The 16,507-nt window shown below is 44.2% G+C and overlaps 1 protein-coding gene across 1 annotated transcript in view; it reads right to left on the bottom strand.

Moving 5' to 3' along the window:
- The window catches only part of LOC133613364 (titin-like), a 206,438-nt gene that overhangs the window by 54,327 nt on the left and 135,604 nt on the right, over positions 1–16,507 (bottom strand). Inside the window, exons 196-223 of the mRNA XM_072914530.1 lie at positions 16,279–16,502; positions 16,032–16,182; positions 15,659–15,940; positions 15,279–15,581; positions 14,854–15,159; positions 14,508–14,789; positions 14,170–14,357; positions 12,371–12,482; positions 12,144–12,282; positions 11,869–12,032; positions 11,654–11,805; positions 11,292–11,448; positions 10,916–11,197; positions 10,507–10,806; positions 8,620–8,913; positions 6,471–8,475; positions 5,674–6,361; positions 5,174–5,438; positions 4,760–5,086; positions 4,375–4,659; positions 3,985–4,284; positions 3,609–3,911; positions 3,237–3,512; positions 2,851–3,150; positions 2,462–2,764; positions 1,949–2,248; positions 1,583–1,870; positions 1,167–1,469 (exon numbers count right to left, since the gene is read on the bottom strand). Coding sequence (XP_072770631.1) covers positions 1,167–1,469; positions 1,583–1,870; positions 1,949–2,248; positions 2,462–2,764; positions 2,851–3,150; positions 3,237–3,512; positions 3,609–3,911; positions 3,985–4,284; positions 4,375–4,659; positions 4,760–5,086; positions 5,174–5,438; positions 5,674–6,361; positions 6,471–8,475; positions 8,620–8,913; positions 10,507–10,806; positions 10,916–11,197; positions 11,292–11,448; positions 11,654–11,805; positions 11,869–12,032; positions 12,144–12,282; positions 12,371–12,482; positions 14,170–14,357; positions 14,508–14,789; positions 14,854–15,159; positions 15,279–15,581; positions 15,659–15,940; positions 16,032–16,182; positions 16,279–16,502 — 9,279 coding nt within the window. The remainder of the gene's footprint in view (positions 1–1,166; positions 1,470–1,582; positions 1,871–1,948; positions 2,249–2,461; positions 2,765–2,850; positions 3,151–3,236; positions 3,513–3,608; positions 3,912–3,984; positions 4,285–4,374; positions 4,660–4,759; positions 5,087–5,173; positions 5,439–5,673; positions 6,362–6,470; positions 8,476–8,619; positions 8,914–10,506; positions 10,807–10,915; positions 11,198–11,291; positions 11,449–11,653; positions 11,806–11,868; positions 12,033–12,143; positions 12,283–12,370; positions 12,483–14,169; positions 14,358–14,507; positions 14,790–14,853; positions 15,160–15,278; positions 15,582–15,658; positions 15,941–16,031; positions 16,183–16,278; positions 16,503–16,507) is intronic.

Genomic DNA, 16,507 nt, shown 5'->3' with positions numbered 1-16,507 from the left:
AATTTTTAGAAACTTCATTTTAATACGTAAAGCTACAAAAAGTGGGCAGACTCTTTTCACCACATTTACTCAGTATTCAGCTGGACGTGGAAGTGGCGACGGAGGCTGCTCACTTGGAGTCTGCGACCTCATTGAGGATATTTGTGAAATAGATGAGACAGTAAACAAGTTGAAAGACGGCAAATGACATTAAATATTCACTATTTAGTTTGTTAAATGCTCTAACGGTAGTAAGCGACATGCCATTTGTGTTATTATTAGTCTCAACCCAATTTACTGAATGCTAATGCTACCAGGCTAATTCTAAATCTGATGTGTTTGTGTTGTCGCCGTAAGATAAACACTGACATTTATATATTATTTGCAGCTGAGATGGATCATTAAGACTTGCCTGACCCATTCATTATTCATCATTACCTTTCTGAATGTTACTCTGTTGACGAAAGCCCAAATTATGTAAACATCGGTACATTTTGTTTTGAAACCATATCCTTTTGTATATTTGTATTTTATTTACTTCCACTTTAGTAGAAGAAATATGACCTATTATTGACTGTTTATTAACATGGTATGAATGTCAAAAATATACTGTACAACTCGTCCATTCGTCATCAGTCTGATTTGTATAAACTACCCTGAACTGTAAAATGCTGTGGAAACACAAACCGCATAGGTCTACATGAACCTATAGTTCCAGGAACTCAAAGTTCCTGAACTTTTGGTGCAAAAGTCCTTCACTTTCTGCTAAACATTGATGCTTCTACAAGTACGCCTTCAAAACTTTGAACTACACGATTTAGTTTGTCCGTCACATCAACCAAATTACACCCAAAAGGAAATCGCCCCTTCCGCATCACAATTTATCTTTCTCTGCTGCAGAAATCTTTATCCACTCCTTTGTCCCCTCTTGACTAATTTACCATTAAAGCCTTCTCTACGGTAAAATATTAAAACTCCTTAATAAATGAAAATCCAATATGTCCAAAACGTATCTCACACACCCACACCAGAGACCACAGTACTCCATACCACCTACAATGCCATCAAAAACCTAGCCCTACATCTGTCTAATAATAACATGATGAATATTATTATTATCATAACAGGTTTTATTGTTTAAATTTTGGTTACAAGCTAACATTAAGTGTAATTATGTCTGCACTCACCATATGGATTTTTGACAATGACAGGGTCAGTCATGACAGCGTCTCCCACGCCGTATTGGTTTTCAGCACTGACTCTGAACTGGTACTCGTGTCCCTCAATGAGTTTCTCGACTGAGCAGTCGGTGATGTGTCCGCTAATGTTGGAGGTGACCTGCGCCCAATTGGCCCTGCTGGTTTCACGCTTCTCGATGATGTAGTTTGTGATTTCGGACCCGCCGTCTGCCAGTGGGGGTTCCCACCGCAGCTTGACACGGTCTGCAAACACTTTGCTGGTTTTCACTGAAGCAGGAGGACCTGGTTTGTCTACATTAAACAAATGGGAAGGTCATTTTAAGACAAAATAAACTGTTGTTTGTCTCACAGTGATGAAATGTTAGCTTAGTTGTATACTGAGAAGTAACACAGAGCAAACTTACCAAGCACTTTCACTTTAATGGTAGCATACTTGCTACCATTGATGTTCTCAGCAAGAATAGAGTAGTCGCCAGATTCCTTCCTGGTCACGGAATAGAGCTCCAGCAAGTGGACATGTTTCTTCTGGGTCATCTTCATTCCCTCTGCCAGTACAAGAGGCACTCCGTCTCTCTTCCAGCTCACCTTTGGCAACGGCTTCCCAAAGACCTCAGCATCCAGGAAGACGTTTGCGCCGGCTTTTACCACAATCAGGTTCTTCATGTTGACCCCCAGTTCCACACGAGGAGGAACTGCACGGATAATCATGATAATTTGTCTCATTGTTTCATTATTCATCAGTGAATTGCTAATGTTTGCATGAGTCCTACCATTCTCTGCAATGACAGGGATGGGATCAGACAGCTCTGAGGGTACGCTGATGTTAACAGCAGTTTTGGCGATGACTCTAAATTGGTACTGTTGTTGCTCCTCCAGACCAGTCACCACATAGTTTTCTGTCTGGATGCTGATGCAGTTACTGTTGCAGCGTGTCCACTTGTCTTCTGGAAGCTTACAATACTCCACAAAGTAGCCAATCAATTTGCTGCCACCATCATGCTTGGGCCGGGTCCACACCAGTGAGACTGAGCTCCTGGTCACATCCATGGGCTCAGGTTTACCTGGAGGATCTGGTGGAACAAATATTTTGTATATCCAGTGATGTGTTTCTATATCAAAAGTACACTCTATTAAAAAAATATATTTCTAGGAATTATACTTAGTTTGTGGAACTCTAATCCAAAATAAAAGGTTATTTGTTAGGTCAGTGTTCTGATGAGATCTTTTAAAATAAAATATTTACATATGAATAATAAGAATATTTTCCTAGGAGGTTTTCGTACCGACAGCAGTCCTGGTGGTGATGAAGTCAGTCTGCTTGCTGTGTTTGCCCTGTCCAGCTATGTTAAGGGCAGACACCCGGAAGGTGTACTCCAGGCCTTCGATTAGACTGGCGCAGGTGTACTGAGTGGCTTTCACCACAATCTCATTAGCCCTGACCCAGAGTAGACTGTTCCTCTCCTTCTTTTCGATGTAGTACCCAATAATCGGGCTTCCTCCATCGCTGCTCGGACGCTCCCATGAGAGGATGACAGAGTCCTTATTGATCTTGTTTACCTGCAGGTGTATGGGTTCACTCGGAGGATCTGGAGGCAAATGGAAGATCTATAGTCAATCTTGTCTGGAGCAAACATTAAACTAATGGTTTACAGGTACAGCAGTTGCAACTCACCAAATGGATATCTGGCAATCATCCTCTCGGAGTAGATGGGCACAGAGATGCCAAACCTGTTTTCCGCACGGACCCGGAAGCTGTACTCTGTGCCGGGTGTCAGTTTGGTTACCTTGAAGCTGGTTTTGGTGCAGGAAGAGGACATGGTGACCCAGTCACCCTGGCTAACGTCACACCTTTCCACAATGTAGTTGGTAATATGGCTGCCACCATCTTCTTGAGGAGTGTTCCAAAGCAACGTGCAGGCATCAATGTCTTGCTCTGTGATTTCAAGAGGAGCTCCGGGCGGCCCTGGAATGTCTGCCAGCCAAAGAAAACAAATGATTGTGAATAACTAACCTAAGTATCAAAACACTTTTTCACACCTAATATATCTTATAACTGACCCATAACAATGACTTTGAGGATCTGGTTGATCTTGGCTGTGCTGTTTTCAGCTGAAAGGCTGTAGTAACCACTGTCCGCCCTAGTCACATTCTTAATGATAAGTGTGCAATTTGTAAGTGTCTTGATGACAGAAAGGCGATCAGAAGTCAAGACGTCTTCGCTGCCCTGCTTCCACTTGCAAAAGGGAGCGGGTTTACCCGCCACAAAGGCCTCAATGACCATTTTAGATCCTGCTCTGACTGTCACAGTGTCAGGCATTATGATCTTTGGAGCCACTGAGGGAGCAAGAGTAAGCAATAGTTATTGTTCTGTTAAGTCTATTAGCAGAATCTGTGAATGTGAAAGTTGGACTTTAATGCCAGTTTACTCACTGAGCTGCTCCTTGACCTCAAACATTCCCTCGGCCTCCCGAGGAAGACTGACTCCAACTGAGTTCCGGGCAGCAACCCTAAACTTGTACTTCTTCCCTTCTTTCAGGCCAACGACCACAATAGTTAAGTCCTTGACCACTGAATACGGAGTCCACTTGCCCTCTGGTGCACCCTCCTCCTGGTAGTCCACAACATAACCGTTAATCTTGGCTCCTCCATCTCTAAGGGGCTTTAGCCAGCCAAGTGTGGCACTGTTCTTAGTAATATCCAAAACATCCATCTTCTTTGGTGGATCTGGCTCACCTGGAAACATCAGCAGGTATTAGGCACAGATTAAGAAAATGTAATTACAAATAGTTTGTCCCTTAACACTCACTGATAGGGTCCACAGCCAAGTAAGACCTGGGAGAATCCTGAGGAACTCCAATTCCATACTTGTTGCACGCCATCACACGGAAGTAGTACTCAATGCCAGGTGTCATGTTGGTCACTTTGAAGCTGGTCTTCTTTAGGTCGTCAACGCACTTGGTCCAGGTCTTCCTGTCCACTTCCCGTTTTTCCACAATATAGTTGAGGATGGGGCTTCCACCATCATTCTCTGGTGGCAACCAGGAGAGCTGAGCTGTTGTTTTCGTGACATCAATTGCATCAAGACCACCAACGGGACCAGGTGTATCTGCAGCAGAATATATTCAACATGATAAATAATGTGATCTCCCAAATATATATTTTTTTACTGATAAGTAAAGTTGTATCTGTTTCTCACCGAGCACTTTGACATGAACAAAGACAGCTTTCTCTCCAGCAGAGTTGGACAGAGTCAGTGAGTATTTTCCAGAATCTTCTCTGGTGCTTTCAGGGATGACCAGGAAAGACATGGTATCCACTTGGTCTACATGACCTCTGCGAACCACATTGTCCACGCCCACACGCTTCCAGGTCACCTTGGGTGCGGGGCGTCCTCTGATAACAGCAACAAGTCTTATTGGACAGCCAGCCCTTACGGCAAGACCTTTCCTCAAACTTGCGTCCAGGTCAATCTCGGGAGCCTCTGTTGCCACGGAAACACATCATCAGTGACAGATTATAAATAGGATACATCTATTTATTTGGTAGCTCATTTTGTTTGGTAATGGTATCTTGCTTCTTACCCAGGATCTCTTTGGGAGAGATGGCCTCCTTTAAGTAGGCATGACGTCCCCAGCCCACCTGATTTTTGGCAGAGACTTTGAACTCGTACTCCTGTTTCTCATCAAGCTGCCCAATGGTGAACTCTTTGAGGACGAGTGGCCCATGTGTGTCAATCCTCTTCCAGCCTTCAGTGGGCTTTTCAGGGTCCACCTCACTTTTCAGTCTCATGTCCAGGCTGTAGCCAATGATCGGGGCACCCCCATCATATACAGGTTTAGACCACGAAAGCGAGATAGAAGTCTTTGTGCTGTCAGCCACTTTTAGGCCGGCAGGTGGGCCAGGAGGTTCTGAAAAGGTAAAGAAAATATTATTTGTTCAATAGGATACATGAATAGGGTTTAATCCTTGCAGTGGACTTGCAAATGTTAACTGACCAATTGGATCTTTGGCTGTGACGGATTTGGAGGGTTTACTCGGATCCCCTAGACCAACTTCGTTTTCAGCCTTGACCCTGAACTGATAGTCATGGTTGGGGATCAAGTTGGTGACTTTCATGCGTCTCTCAGAGATGGGACTCTTAGTGCATGGCACCCAACGCACAGCCCTCTTTTCCTTTCTTTCCAGAATATAACCGGTGATGGACTTTCCTCCATCATTCTCAGGTGGAGCCCAGACCACTGTCATCTCCTCTTTGCTCACCTGGATCACAAAAATATCGATAAACTTTCAAAACAGTAAGGATTAAGGCTTTCACACATCTACCACAGCATTTATGTGGCCATGACTGACATTTATCAGACACAACGTACAGTACGTACTCCATACAAAAACATGTAAAGTGAATATCCCATCAGAGATTACATTGAGCAAAATACAGTTTGGGTAAAAAAAATTCAAGGCTGGTTTTCAATTTCCAGGTAAATTTACAACTAACCTTTGTAACCTCTGGGGCATCAGGTGGTCCAGGTCTGTTAAACTGAGTCTTGACAGTGACAGGTTTGCTCTCCATTGAAGGGCCAGTTCCCATCTTGTTCTCAGCCCTTACTCTGAAGATGTACTCATTGCCCTCAACAAGACGAATGACGTTGCAGTATGGCGTGACTACGGATGCAGAATAGGTTGACCAAACCATCCTCCTGGTTTCACATTTTTCCAGGATGTAGCTGTCAACCTCACAGCCTCCATCATCCTCTGGCGCATCCCAAACCACTCTGCACTTGTCGGCTCCAATACCAGTGACTCTGAGGTTCCTAACAGGGCCAGGAACGTCCAAGACATTAACATGAGCATATGCATTGAATGTTCCGGCAGAGTTGGTGGCAGTGACAATGTATTTTCCAGTATCAGTGCGTTTTGACTTGGTCAAAAGGAACTTGGTGTAATCAGGACCAGTCTCATAGGTGATTCTGGGGTTGTCTCCAACCGCTTTGTCCTTTGTCCACTTGACTTCCGGCTGAGGTTTTCCTCTCAGGCCGGCCTCTATCCTGACAGACTCTCCAGCCTTCACCGTCAGTGTGCCGGCCAGTCTCAGGTCAAGGACTGGCTTCTGAATCTCTTCTCGCACCAAAATATCTGCAAGTTTAACCCAACCACTCTCCCCTCCTTCATTGACGCTCTGCACCCTGAATAACAAATCATGTGCATTAGTACTTTGAAAATTGTGACACAAACAAAAGCTAAGTATTTGCAACAAATTCTGAGGCCACAAACTGCATTGATGCAATAACATACCTGAAAGAGTAAGTCTGGTTTTCAACACATTTGTCCGCTAAAAAGAATGTGTCAGGCAGGATGTTAGTGTTTAGTTTTTCCCATTCCTCCGCATCTTTGGGTTTGTATTCAAGGTTATATGAGAGGTTGGGGCTACCACCATCATAATCAGGTCTTCTCCATCGTAGATAAACATGGTTCTTGCCAATGTCGGTCGCCCTGAAGTTCTCAGGCTCGCCTGGCTTCTCAATGGGGTCGATGGCTAGCAGAGGGACCTTGGTCTCCACAGTGGGTCCAGGTCCCATCTTGTTTTCTGCACAGACACGGAAAAGGTACTGGTGGCCCTCCATCAGCTTGGTCTTGATCTTGCGATTGGTGCAGTGTGAGGATATCATTGACCACATGCTGATGCTCGGCTCTCGGCACTCCACAATGTAGTTTGTGATCTCAGATCCACCGTTGTCTTTAGGTGCATCCCAGTTGATCATGCATGAGTCCTTGGTGACATAGGTCATGTTGAGATTTTGGCAGTGGCTTGGCCTGTCCAGCACATTGACGGTAATGTCACAGGAGGCTTCTCCGCCCACATTTGAGGCTTTCAGAGTATATTTGCCGTGGTCAGCTCTTGTGGCCTCCTTAATCCTTAGTTTGACCACAGGTAGGTTCTGCATGATAGTTGTACGCTTGCTGTTCTCCAGAACAGTCTCATCCTTTGACCATAGCACTTCAGGGTCAGGACGGGCTTTAATGTAGCCAATAATGTTAATGTTGTGTCCAGCACGCACAGTGACACGTTCACGACATGTGGCATCCATTTCAATCTCTGGAGGGATAAGGATGTCTTTAGCAGTGACTGACTCTGGAATCTCTCTGGGCTCGCCATCTCCAATCATATTTGAGGCATAAACTCTGAATCTGTAAGTGAGACCCGCCTCCAGCCCCTTCACTGTGTATGCACACTGCTTGATGAAGTCATCCAGATTGACTTTTTTCCAGTCTTTAGTATCAGCCTTCTTCATTTCCACAGTGTACCCCAAAATTGGGCTGCCTCCATCTTTGGTGGGTTTAGTCCATACTAAGTCTGCTGTAGACTTGCTGTAATCTTTAACTTTAGGATTGACTGGGGGGCTTGGGACAGTGATCTGCCTGCAGGGCTTGCAAGGATCAGAGATCGGAGAGGGGCCACTGTAGCCGGCGCTATTCTCAGCAAATACTCTGAACTCATACTCATTTCCCACAAACAAGCCCAAAACTTTGTACCTGAGGTCTCTGCAAGGAATCTTGTTCACACGAATCCACTTTCCTCCTATGTGTCTACGCTCAATGATGTAACCAGTGATTTGACTACCACCATCAGACAAGGGCATGGTCCACCCAAGTGTGACGCTGTCCTCAGACACATCATGTGGCTGTGGCTTACCAGGAGGACTAGGCGGCATGAAGGAATGCTCTGCAACAGTTGGCTTGCTCTCAAGAGGAGCACCGATGCCCATCTTATTCTCAGCGCGAATGCGAACAACATACTCAACACCCTTCTGCAGGCGGGTGATATTGAGCTTCGTGTCAAGGCTGCCTGAACTAACTCCTCCCCAGGTTTCCTTATTGGAATCTCTCTTCTCTACAACGTAGTTGGTGACAGGGCTGCCGCCATCATCCTTAGGGGGACGCCACTCAATCATCATGGAGTCTGGAGTGACCTCCAGGATGTTGACGGGTCCAATGGGTGCAGCTGGAACATCCAGGACAGTGACATTAAGAGCCGCTGTTTTAGTCCCAGCAAGGTTTGAAACGGTTAGCAGGTAGGTGCCCGTGTGATTTCTAGTGCACTCGTTGATGCTGAGAACGGTGGAAAAGTTGTCTGTGTCGATCTTAGTATTGCCTCCGCTGGTGAGCTCTTCTCCTTCAATCGACCATTTGGCAGTAGGTACTGGAATTCCTCTCATGATAGCAGGCAGCCGGATGGTGGTTCCGGCTTTAACAATAATGCCCTCCGCCAGCTTGACATCAATCTCAACGATTGGAGGCACTGTTGATGAAGACATAAGTTGTTACTGTATTGTGTATATAATCCTCGGGGAAAAAAACAATACATTTATTTAATCAAAGCAGCAGTTTAAAGAACCAGTATCGACTAAATTGATCATTGGATTTGACTGTCCCTTAATCTCACCTAGCTTCTCTTGGCAAAGGATAGGAAGAGTGGTGTCAGGTCTGCTGAGACCTATGGCGTTCTCTGCTCTTACTCGGAAGCGATAGGTCTTCCCTTCTTCTAAGCCTGTAACATGACTCTCTGGGATGCTGACAGTCTTCCACTCGCACCATTCTTTCTCTCCTTCCACTTGATACTCCACCAGGAAGCCAGTGATCTCACTTCCGCCGTTTCGGTCAGGCCAATTCCAAACCAGCCACACCTCTGTCTTATCCACGTCAGCATGATGCAGGTCTTTGGGAGGACCAGGTGGGACTGCAGGAAAAAGGTGTTAAACATTTAATGGAACTCTTTAAAATACTTGGGGGATGATTTACTAAAACAAGTGCAAACTTGATAACACACGAAAAGCTGATCTACTAAATGTGTGCAAAGTGAATTGCATCTGTTAAGTGAGCAGAATAAGGTGCGCAATCGCGTCTCTGTCTTCATAATTATGCAAAATATATGCTGATCATCAAAACACCCACAATAGTGGGAGAAGAAAATACATATATATTATACAGATTTATCAACACTCATCACCGTTTTGAGAGCACTATGATCATGTTTTATTTAGCGCATTTGAAAAGGATGCACAAACTGGCCGTCCTACGGATGTGTGTCAACATATTTGGACTGTCAGGAATAAAAAATATTAGACATATTTTGTGTATTCAGCAACATCATTTTATAATTGTATAGCTGCTGGATGACTTAAGGGACTGATTCACAAATTATATTGATGCGTTTTGGTGTCATTTAATATATATTTTTTATTGACTTCCCTTTATTTTATATATAATATATATTAAAAAGAAAGAAAAAATTGTGTCAATGTAGATGTACTGCACGGCTGCTTCTACAATGCACAGAAAAAGTGGTATATGTCTCCCGCCTGTTTGAAAACATAGCAAAACGCCACAGGTAATAACATGAATTTGCAGTAAATGAGTGTCTCCGTGGTGATACTCCGTATATTATATACAAAATGTTCATTTAAATAATGCAGTCTACACCACTATTCAATTGCACACTCAGTCTTAGAAGATCACATGCAACACGCCCACTTATAGCACACGCTATTCTATAGATTACACACGCTGTTTAGCACGAGGTGTTTGGATCTTAGTATATCAGGTCCTTGGTCTGTAGATTACAATTTACCAGAATGCAGACTATAACATGTATTTTATTTTGCAATTATGGGTGTATGTGAAAATGAGGCTATATTGCAGTGACTCTCAAACTGTGCACGTGTACCACTAGTTTTACACGGGCTCCATCTAGTGATACGCCAAGAAATCACTTGATTCAAGTACAGTGTTTTATTTTCCTATATTCAAACACAGTGTTAAACTGTGTGTACTGTCACAGTGGCCAAAAATATTAAATATAATTGTTAAATGTAACCTCTGTCTTGTTTTTAATGAGTACTTAGGCCTACGATGCTCCTGTATTTTAATGTTGGTCACTATGGTGATACTTTGAGAGCCAAGTTTTCTCTGAGGCGGTACTTGCTTAAAAAAGTTTGAAAATCACTGCTATGTTGTAACAAAACATGTTAAATTAAAAGAAATTAAATATATTCCGATTTTTATTAGTTATTAAGGAGGGTTAAGTACACAAATACCAAAAATTTAAAATTCCTGATTTATTAATCAAAGGCACTTGTTTGAAAACATTTAACTACCCATCACCTAATAAAAAGTAGAAAATAATATTTTTCTTAATGTCCATTTTGTTGCATGGGTCAACTTTAAAGAAAATCAATAACTTCATCCTGTGAAGGACATATTTAAGATGTCGATCACAATCAGTATTGACATAATGAATGAATTAAGACCTGGACAATGCACTGTTACTCACAGAGTGGATTCATCGCTTTGATGGCCTTTGGTGTCTCCACGTATTCGCTACGGCCGTATTGATTCTCAGCGGCAACTCGGAATGTGTAGGACATTCCCTCCATCAGGTGCTTTAGCATCATGCTGCGTTTCTTGGATGTAGAGCAGACAGGAACCCACTGACTGGAGACTGAGTCTTTCTTCTCCACCACAAAGTTAGTGATGCGAGTCCCTCCGCTGTCCTCCGGGTCTTTCCAGGATAGGTGGGCTGAGTCGCTCCTAACATCCGACACTCGAAGGTGCTGAATAGGACCGGGTTTATCTGAAGCCAAAACCAGGACATATGAGTTGAAAAAAACTAAACATGTTCAAAACCGCCCAAATCAAGTAACAACTTTTTAATAAGTAAGCAGAATGTGGTCCTTCCTTACCAAACACCAGCACTGTGCAGGTGACGGTCTTAGACCCAGCAGGGTTTTCGACAGTGAGTGTGTAGTCTCCACAGTCACCACGGTTACAGAATCTAATTTCCAGCTTGGTGCCGTCTTGATGGGTCTCAATGTCCGCCCTTGTCGGCACCTCAGCATCGTTCTTCTTCCACAGGACAGTGGGGAAGGGGATGCCTTTGATAGTAGCCATCAGAGAGATGTGTGTGCCAGCCACAGCCTTGACTTCCCGAGTCATTCCAGCATCCAGAATCAAGTCTGGAGGCTCTAAAGCAGCAATGTAGACATTAAATTTTGATTTAGATATACAACCTATTACCTGATTGAAGTGAAATTGTTTAATAACACCTAAGTTGCTCACCGAGTCTGTCCTTCACCCTGACTGGTTCTTTTATATTAGCAGGGTCAGACTCCCCAGCAGCGTTGACAGCCATAACTCTGAAGCGGTACAGAGATCCCTCTTCCAGGTTGATCACCTTAAACTTAGTCTGTTGGCAAGAATCTGGAGTCTGGTTCACCTTGTGGATGATAGCAGGAAACATGGGGGTCCATGAATGCAATTTAGAGATATTAAACATTGTTCAAATCTTAGGGTCATTTTATGAATAACTCTAATAAGTATTTTATTTCTAGTTTAGTTTTAGTAACTTAAAGTGGCAGGAAGATAGAGGCTCAGGTTAAATAAAATCAACCATGTGACTCATTGATAAACCAACGACTGACCTTGTGCCACTCCTCATCTCCAGCCTTCTGAGACTCAAGGAGGTAGCCTAAGATCTTCCCTCTGCCGGTGTCAGCGGGTGGCTGCCAAGAAAGACTCACTGACTCCTTGGTGTGGTCCACGGCCTTCAGGTTTAGTGGAGGGCTGGGCTTGACTGTAAAAAAGGAAGGGTTTATGTAACCAGACCAACAAGTCAGTGTTGTGTTTTACGTCTTACCGATGGGGTCTTTAGCAAAGACGGGCTTAGAGGGTGGGCTTGGGTCTCCGACGCCTATAATGTTCTCAGCGCTGACTCTGAACTCGTACTCACAGCCCTTAAGTAGGTCCGTCACCAGGTATTCCACCTTGGGATGAATCCTCTCTGTGTTGCAACGAACCCATCTGGAACGCAAACATTTCAACTGATCCGTTTGCTATTGACAGGAATTCACTCTCGATACGACAAGGCTGACGAGTGATTTGGAGCAGCAGCAAACACTGATATGTTTGTACCTGTTGGCCATTGTCTCTTTCCTCTCCACAATGTATCCTGTGATTGGCTTTCCTCCATCAGCAGGAGGCTCCCAACTAATGAGAGCACAGTCATGGTACACCTCCTTCACCGTGGGCTGTCTGGGCGCATCAGGCACCTCTGTGGTGCAAACACATACTCAAAGTTGCAGTGATCACTTGTTTTAATATATCAATGCTTGCAAAATAAAAGCCAACTGAACACTTACTGAACATGTCTTTGGCCCTTGTCTCTGCAGACAGCAGTGGTTTGCTGATGCCGTAGATGTTCTGAGCCATTATCCTAATGATGTAGTCGCGACCCTCAATCATTTTTGGCACCTGAAACGACAAAAGTCAGTTTTCTTTTCATCAAGTACTTTTCTCGTATCATGTAAAGCAGAGGTGCACAATCTTTTCCCACTGACGGCTGGGTACAAAAAAATTAAAAGATGCAAGGGGGCCACGTTGATACATTTTGTGCGACGTAAGATGCTTATTCAAATCCAATGTACAGTGGTACCTCAGCTTATAAGTGAACAAGTTGACAATTTTTTCCCATATACAGACCGTCTATCCATTTTTATGCTTTAGGTTGCCAACAAAACTTTCAAGTTACCTCTCCGCTGCAAGAGTCGAGAGAAAGAATGTGTAGCTAGCTAACTGCTCGTCTACACCACACGGAAACAGAATAAGTCGATGACGCCAGCCAAGGACATTAAAATAACTTCAAAGCGTTGGACGTTTATCAATAAAAATCTTGAGAATCTGCTGATGGTCTGTTTGACAAAGAAGCAGCTCGAAGGAATACTGTAGAAGTCTGCTATCCAAGGTACATTGTACATTATGAATACATTCGTTCATAAACTACTTGAGTTGTCATACATTCTATTGTGTTGTTTTATATATTTCTTGTGAAAAAGTTTGTCATATTTTTAAAAGGCTTGTTACATGTTAAAATGGTGTAGTATCGCGGGGGCCAAGCACCGATTAAATTGTTTTTAATTAATTGAATGGGCGACGCGGTTTCACAATATGAGGTTTTCAAAGTACAAGTGGGTCACAGAACCAACTAATCTCGTATCCTAAGGTACCACTGAAGGTCAATATATGTATGTATCTGACCAACACATCAAGATCTTAGACTGGTGTTATAGGTGACAAAGGAAATATCAAAGTAATATCTAATAATATATGTAATGAATAACAACAGAAGGTAATTCGTGTAAACACTAAACCTTAATAAAAAATGTGGAATTACTTTTGGGACCAGAACATCTGAGAATCAAAGAAATTTTTGGTCTTGAAAAATGTGGAAGTGCCAAAATAGCATTTGGAGCATGTGGAGTTTAGAGAGCCTTTTGGAATGGTTTAAATTGGTTGATAAATGTGTAAGTAATAAGAATTCTCAAAATCATTGGGAGTTTTTGTTTGAGAAATGTGGGTTTTTGTGAAAAGTAGGAATTTTTGGAATATGGAAGCTTGTTTTAACTTGAGCCAAATGTTTTCATTTTGGAATGGGTTGAATCGGTTGAAACATGTGAAAGTAGTGAATGATCTCCAATATTCACATAGTGCATTAATTCTATTTTGAGAATATGCTGAGGGTCCTTTGCTGGTCCCATTATGGACTGGACTCTCACATTATTAACTATATCCACTCAACATCCATTGCACCGGTCGCCCATGGGGGAGTCCCCACATCTGCGGTCCCCTCCAAGGTTTCTCATTGTGCCCATTGGGTTGAGTTTTTTTCTTGCCCTGATGTGGGATCTGATGTCGTTGTGACTTGTGCAGCCCTTTGAATTACTTGTGATTAAGGGCTATATAAATTAACTTTGATTGATTGAGGGTCAATTAAAAAGGAGCATAAAATGGCCAACGGGGAGCGCTTTAGACACCCCTGCTGGAACAAGTCTGTACCCATTTGGCATTTTGTCTTCATTACTAAAGATTACAACATGCTGTCAATTCTTTACAGAGACAAGAGTGGAGTCTTCTATGCAAGTGCTTCGCCTGAAGGGCCCACCTTGCAGGTTGTCCTGGTGCAAGATGAAGTCACGGGCATCCACAGATCTCTGTTTGTGTCTCTCTTCTCAATGATGTAGTTGGAGATGGCACAGCCTCCGTCGTCCAGAGGTGGCTTCCAGGAAATGACCATGTGGTTCCTGTAGACCTCGTCAAACACCACGGGGCCCTCAGGAGGTTGAGGAGCGTCTGGCAGGTGAAATAATTCATAGGTTAGTATCCCTGTCTCCTTTATGACGACTTTATCTATCAGGAGTTGTTTTTTGATGTGGAAGACACAATCTGTAACATTCTCACATTAGTCGTTTTGTTCAGTTCTTGAATTCTGTCTGTACCTACCGACAACAGTGATGGTACAGATTCCGGTGCGAGTTCCAGCTGCATTTTCCACACTGACGCAGTAGCGTCCGCTGTGGTCCCGCCTGGCCTTGATGATGTTCAGACTGAGGTGACGGCTGGTGCTGTGGATGCTGATGTCCTCGTCATCCTTCAGCTCCTCGTCATTCTTTGTCCATGTGATAGTTGGCTCTGGTTTGCCGCTGTAGCGTCCCGACAGTGTACAACTGTCTCCCACCTTCACCAGCATCTTGTCTCTGAAGTCCAGGTCCAAAGATGGTGGTTCTGTGGGACAGAGAAGTACATAAACGTATGCTGCTTATTTTGCCTATCCTGCTGTGTTACTCACCAAGCTCGTCTTTGCACTGGACGGGTTTGGTGGCAAAGGAAGGTTTGCCTTTTCCCACTTGGTTGACAGCAGACACTCTGAACTCGTGACTTGAGCCGTCCTTCAGTCCAGTCAGTGTGAACTTTTTGTCCATTAGCTTGTCTTTACCGCCAACACGAGTGAAGTTGTCTCTCCCAATCATGCGCGATTCAAGGACATACTCTGTAACCTCCGCACCACCATCGTACTTTGGTGGCCTCCAGGCAACAGAGATTGAGTCCTTAGTGACAGCGGTGACTATCAGGTCTTCTGGACGCTCTGGTACGGCTAAGAGAGACAACAACATTGACATCTGTCACTTCATGTGTGGCATGACCCTCGTTTGGTTTTTCAAAACTAGCTATATTTTCCAACACATGGTCACAACAAAGATGTGTCCTACTTACAGATGGGATCTTTGATAAGCACCACTCTGTCCGTCTCGATGAAAGGTCCCATGCCGATGATGTTCTCAGCAGCAATCCTGAAGAAATAGCCTTTACCGTTGAGCAGTCCCTGCACCACGGCGTTGTTCCTGGTCACCGTGTAGGACACAGAGGTCCAACCCATGCGGTCTGACTCCCTCTTCTCGATGATGTAGTTGGTGATGGCGGAGCCGCCATCATCTTCAGGAGTGTACCAAGTCAGCTTGCAGGAGTCAATGGTCAGGTTCTCACCTGCAAAGGGGAGACCGACTGGTCCAGGGACATCTGAAGGCGAGAGAGTTCTTTTTTTAGCGCTCAACTTAACAGAAGATTCCTTAAGACATGCGGCCCTTTGAACTCACCCAAGACCTCCACAATCACGGCTTTCCTCCTTTCACCGCCCTCGTTCTTTGCGCAAAGCGTGTAGATGCCCTGATGCTGGCGCTTGCAGTTCTTAATGACCAGAGAGTTGGAGATACCTGTTGTCTCCACCTTGGCTTCTTTGGGCACCTCAGCGTCATCTCGGCACCAGCTGATCACTGGAGCTGGTTTGCCGGACACGTAGGCAATGATTCGGATTGTTCCGCCAGCGTGGACAACAATCTTCTCTTTCACCGAGGCATCCAGGTCCATCTCAGGTGGAACTGAACAGGGACGGATGATCAGCAACAAAATGATGAGTTCCACACATGCTTTGCTTTTTGAAGAAAGTAATTTGTTTGAGCTCCTTCTTACTTGTCCTATCTTTCACTTCGATCAGCTCGGACACAAGTCCTGGACTGCCAACACCAGCCGCATTTACGGCTCGAACTCTGAAGCGGTATAGACCGCCTTCTTTGAGGCCAGCCACCACAAACTTGGTCCCTCTAATCTCTGTGTCTTTGGCCTGGAGACCGAAGACAACAATGAAAAACACAAATGCTATTCAACAAAAATAAAATCTGACCTTTCTGGTAATACAGAAGGTTGGAAAATGCTTTACCTTATGCCAGTCCTTTGCGGCCTCAGGCTCCTTCTCCTCCTCACCAACACTCAGTAAGAGCCTCCTCTGAGCTTTCTTTTCCTCCTCCTCCTTGTTCACCTCCTTGAATTCCACAATGTAGCCTGTGACCTTTGAACCTCCATCCACAGTTGGAGGGATCCATTCTAATTCGACCGACGACCTGGTCCAGTCTATCACCTTAGGAGTCGGAGGCCCGGGAGGCTCTGTA

This window comes from Nerophis lumbriciformis, linkage group LG13 (assembly GCF_033978685.3).
Source record: "Nerophis lumbriciformis linkage group LG13, RoL_Nlum_v2.1, whole genome shotgun sequence".
NCBI classification, from domain to species: domain Eukaryota; kingdom Metazoa; phylum Chordata; class Actinopteri; order Syngnathiformes; family Syngnathidae; genus Nerophis; species Nerophis lumbriciformis.
Note: the sequence above shows the minus strand (reverse complement) of the source record. Positions and strands in the feature narration are given on the sequence as shown.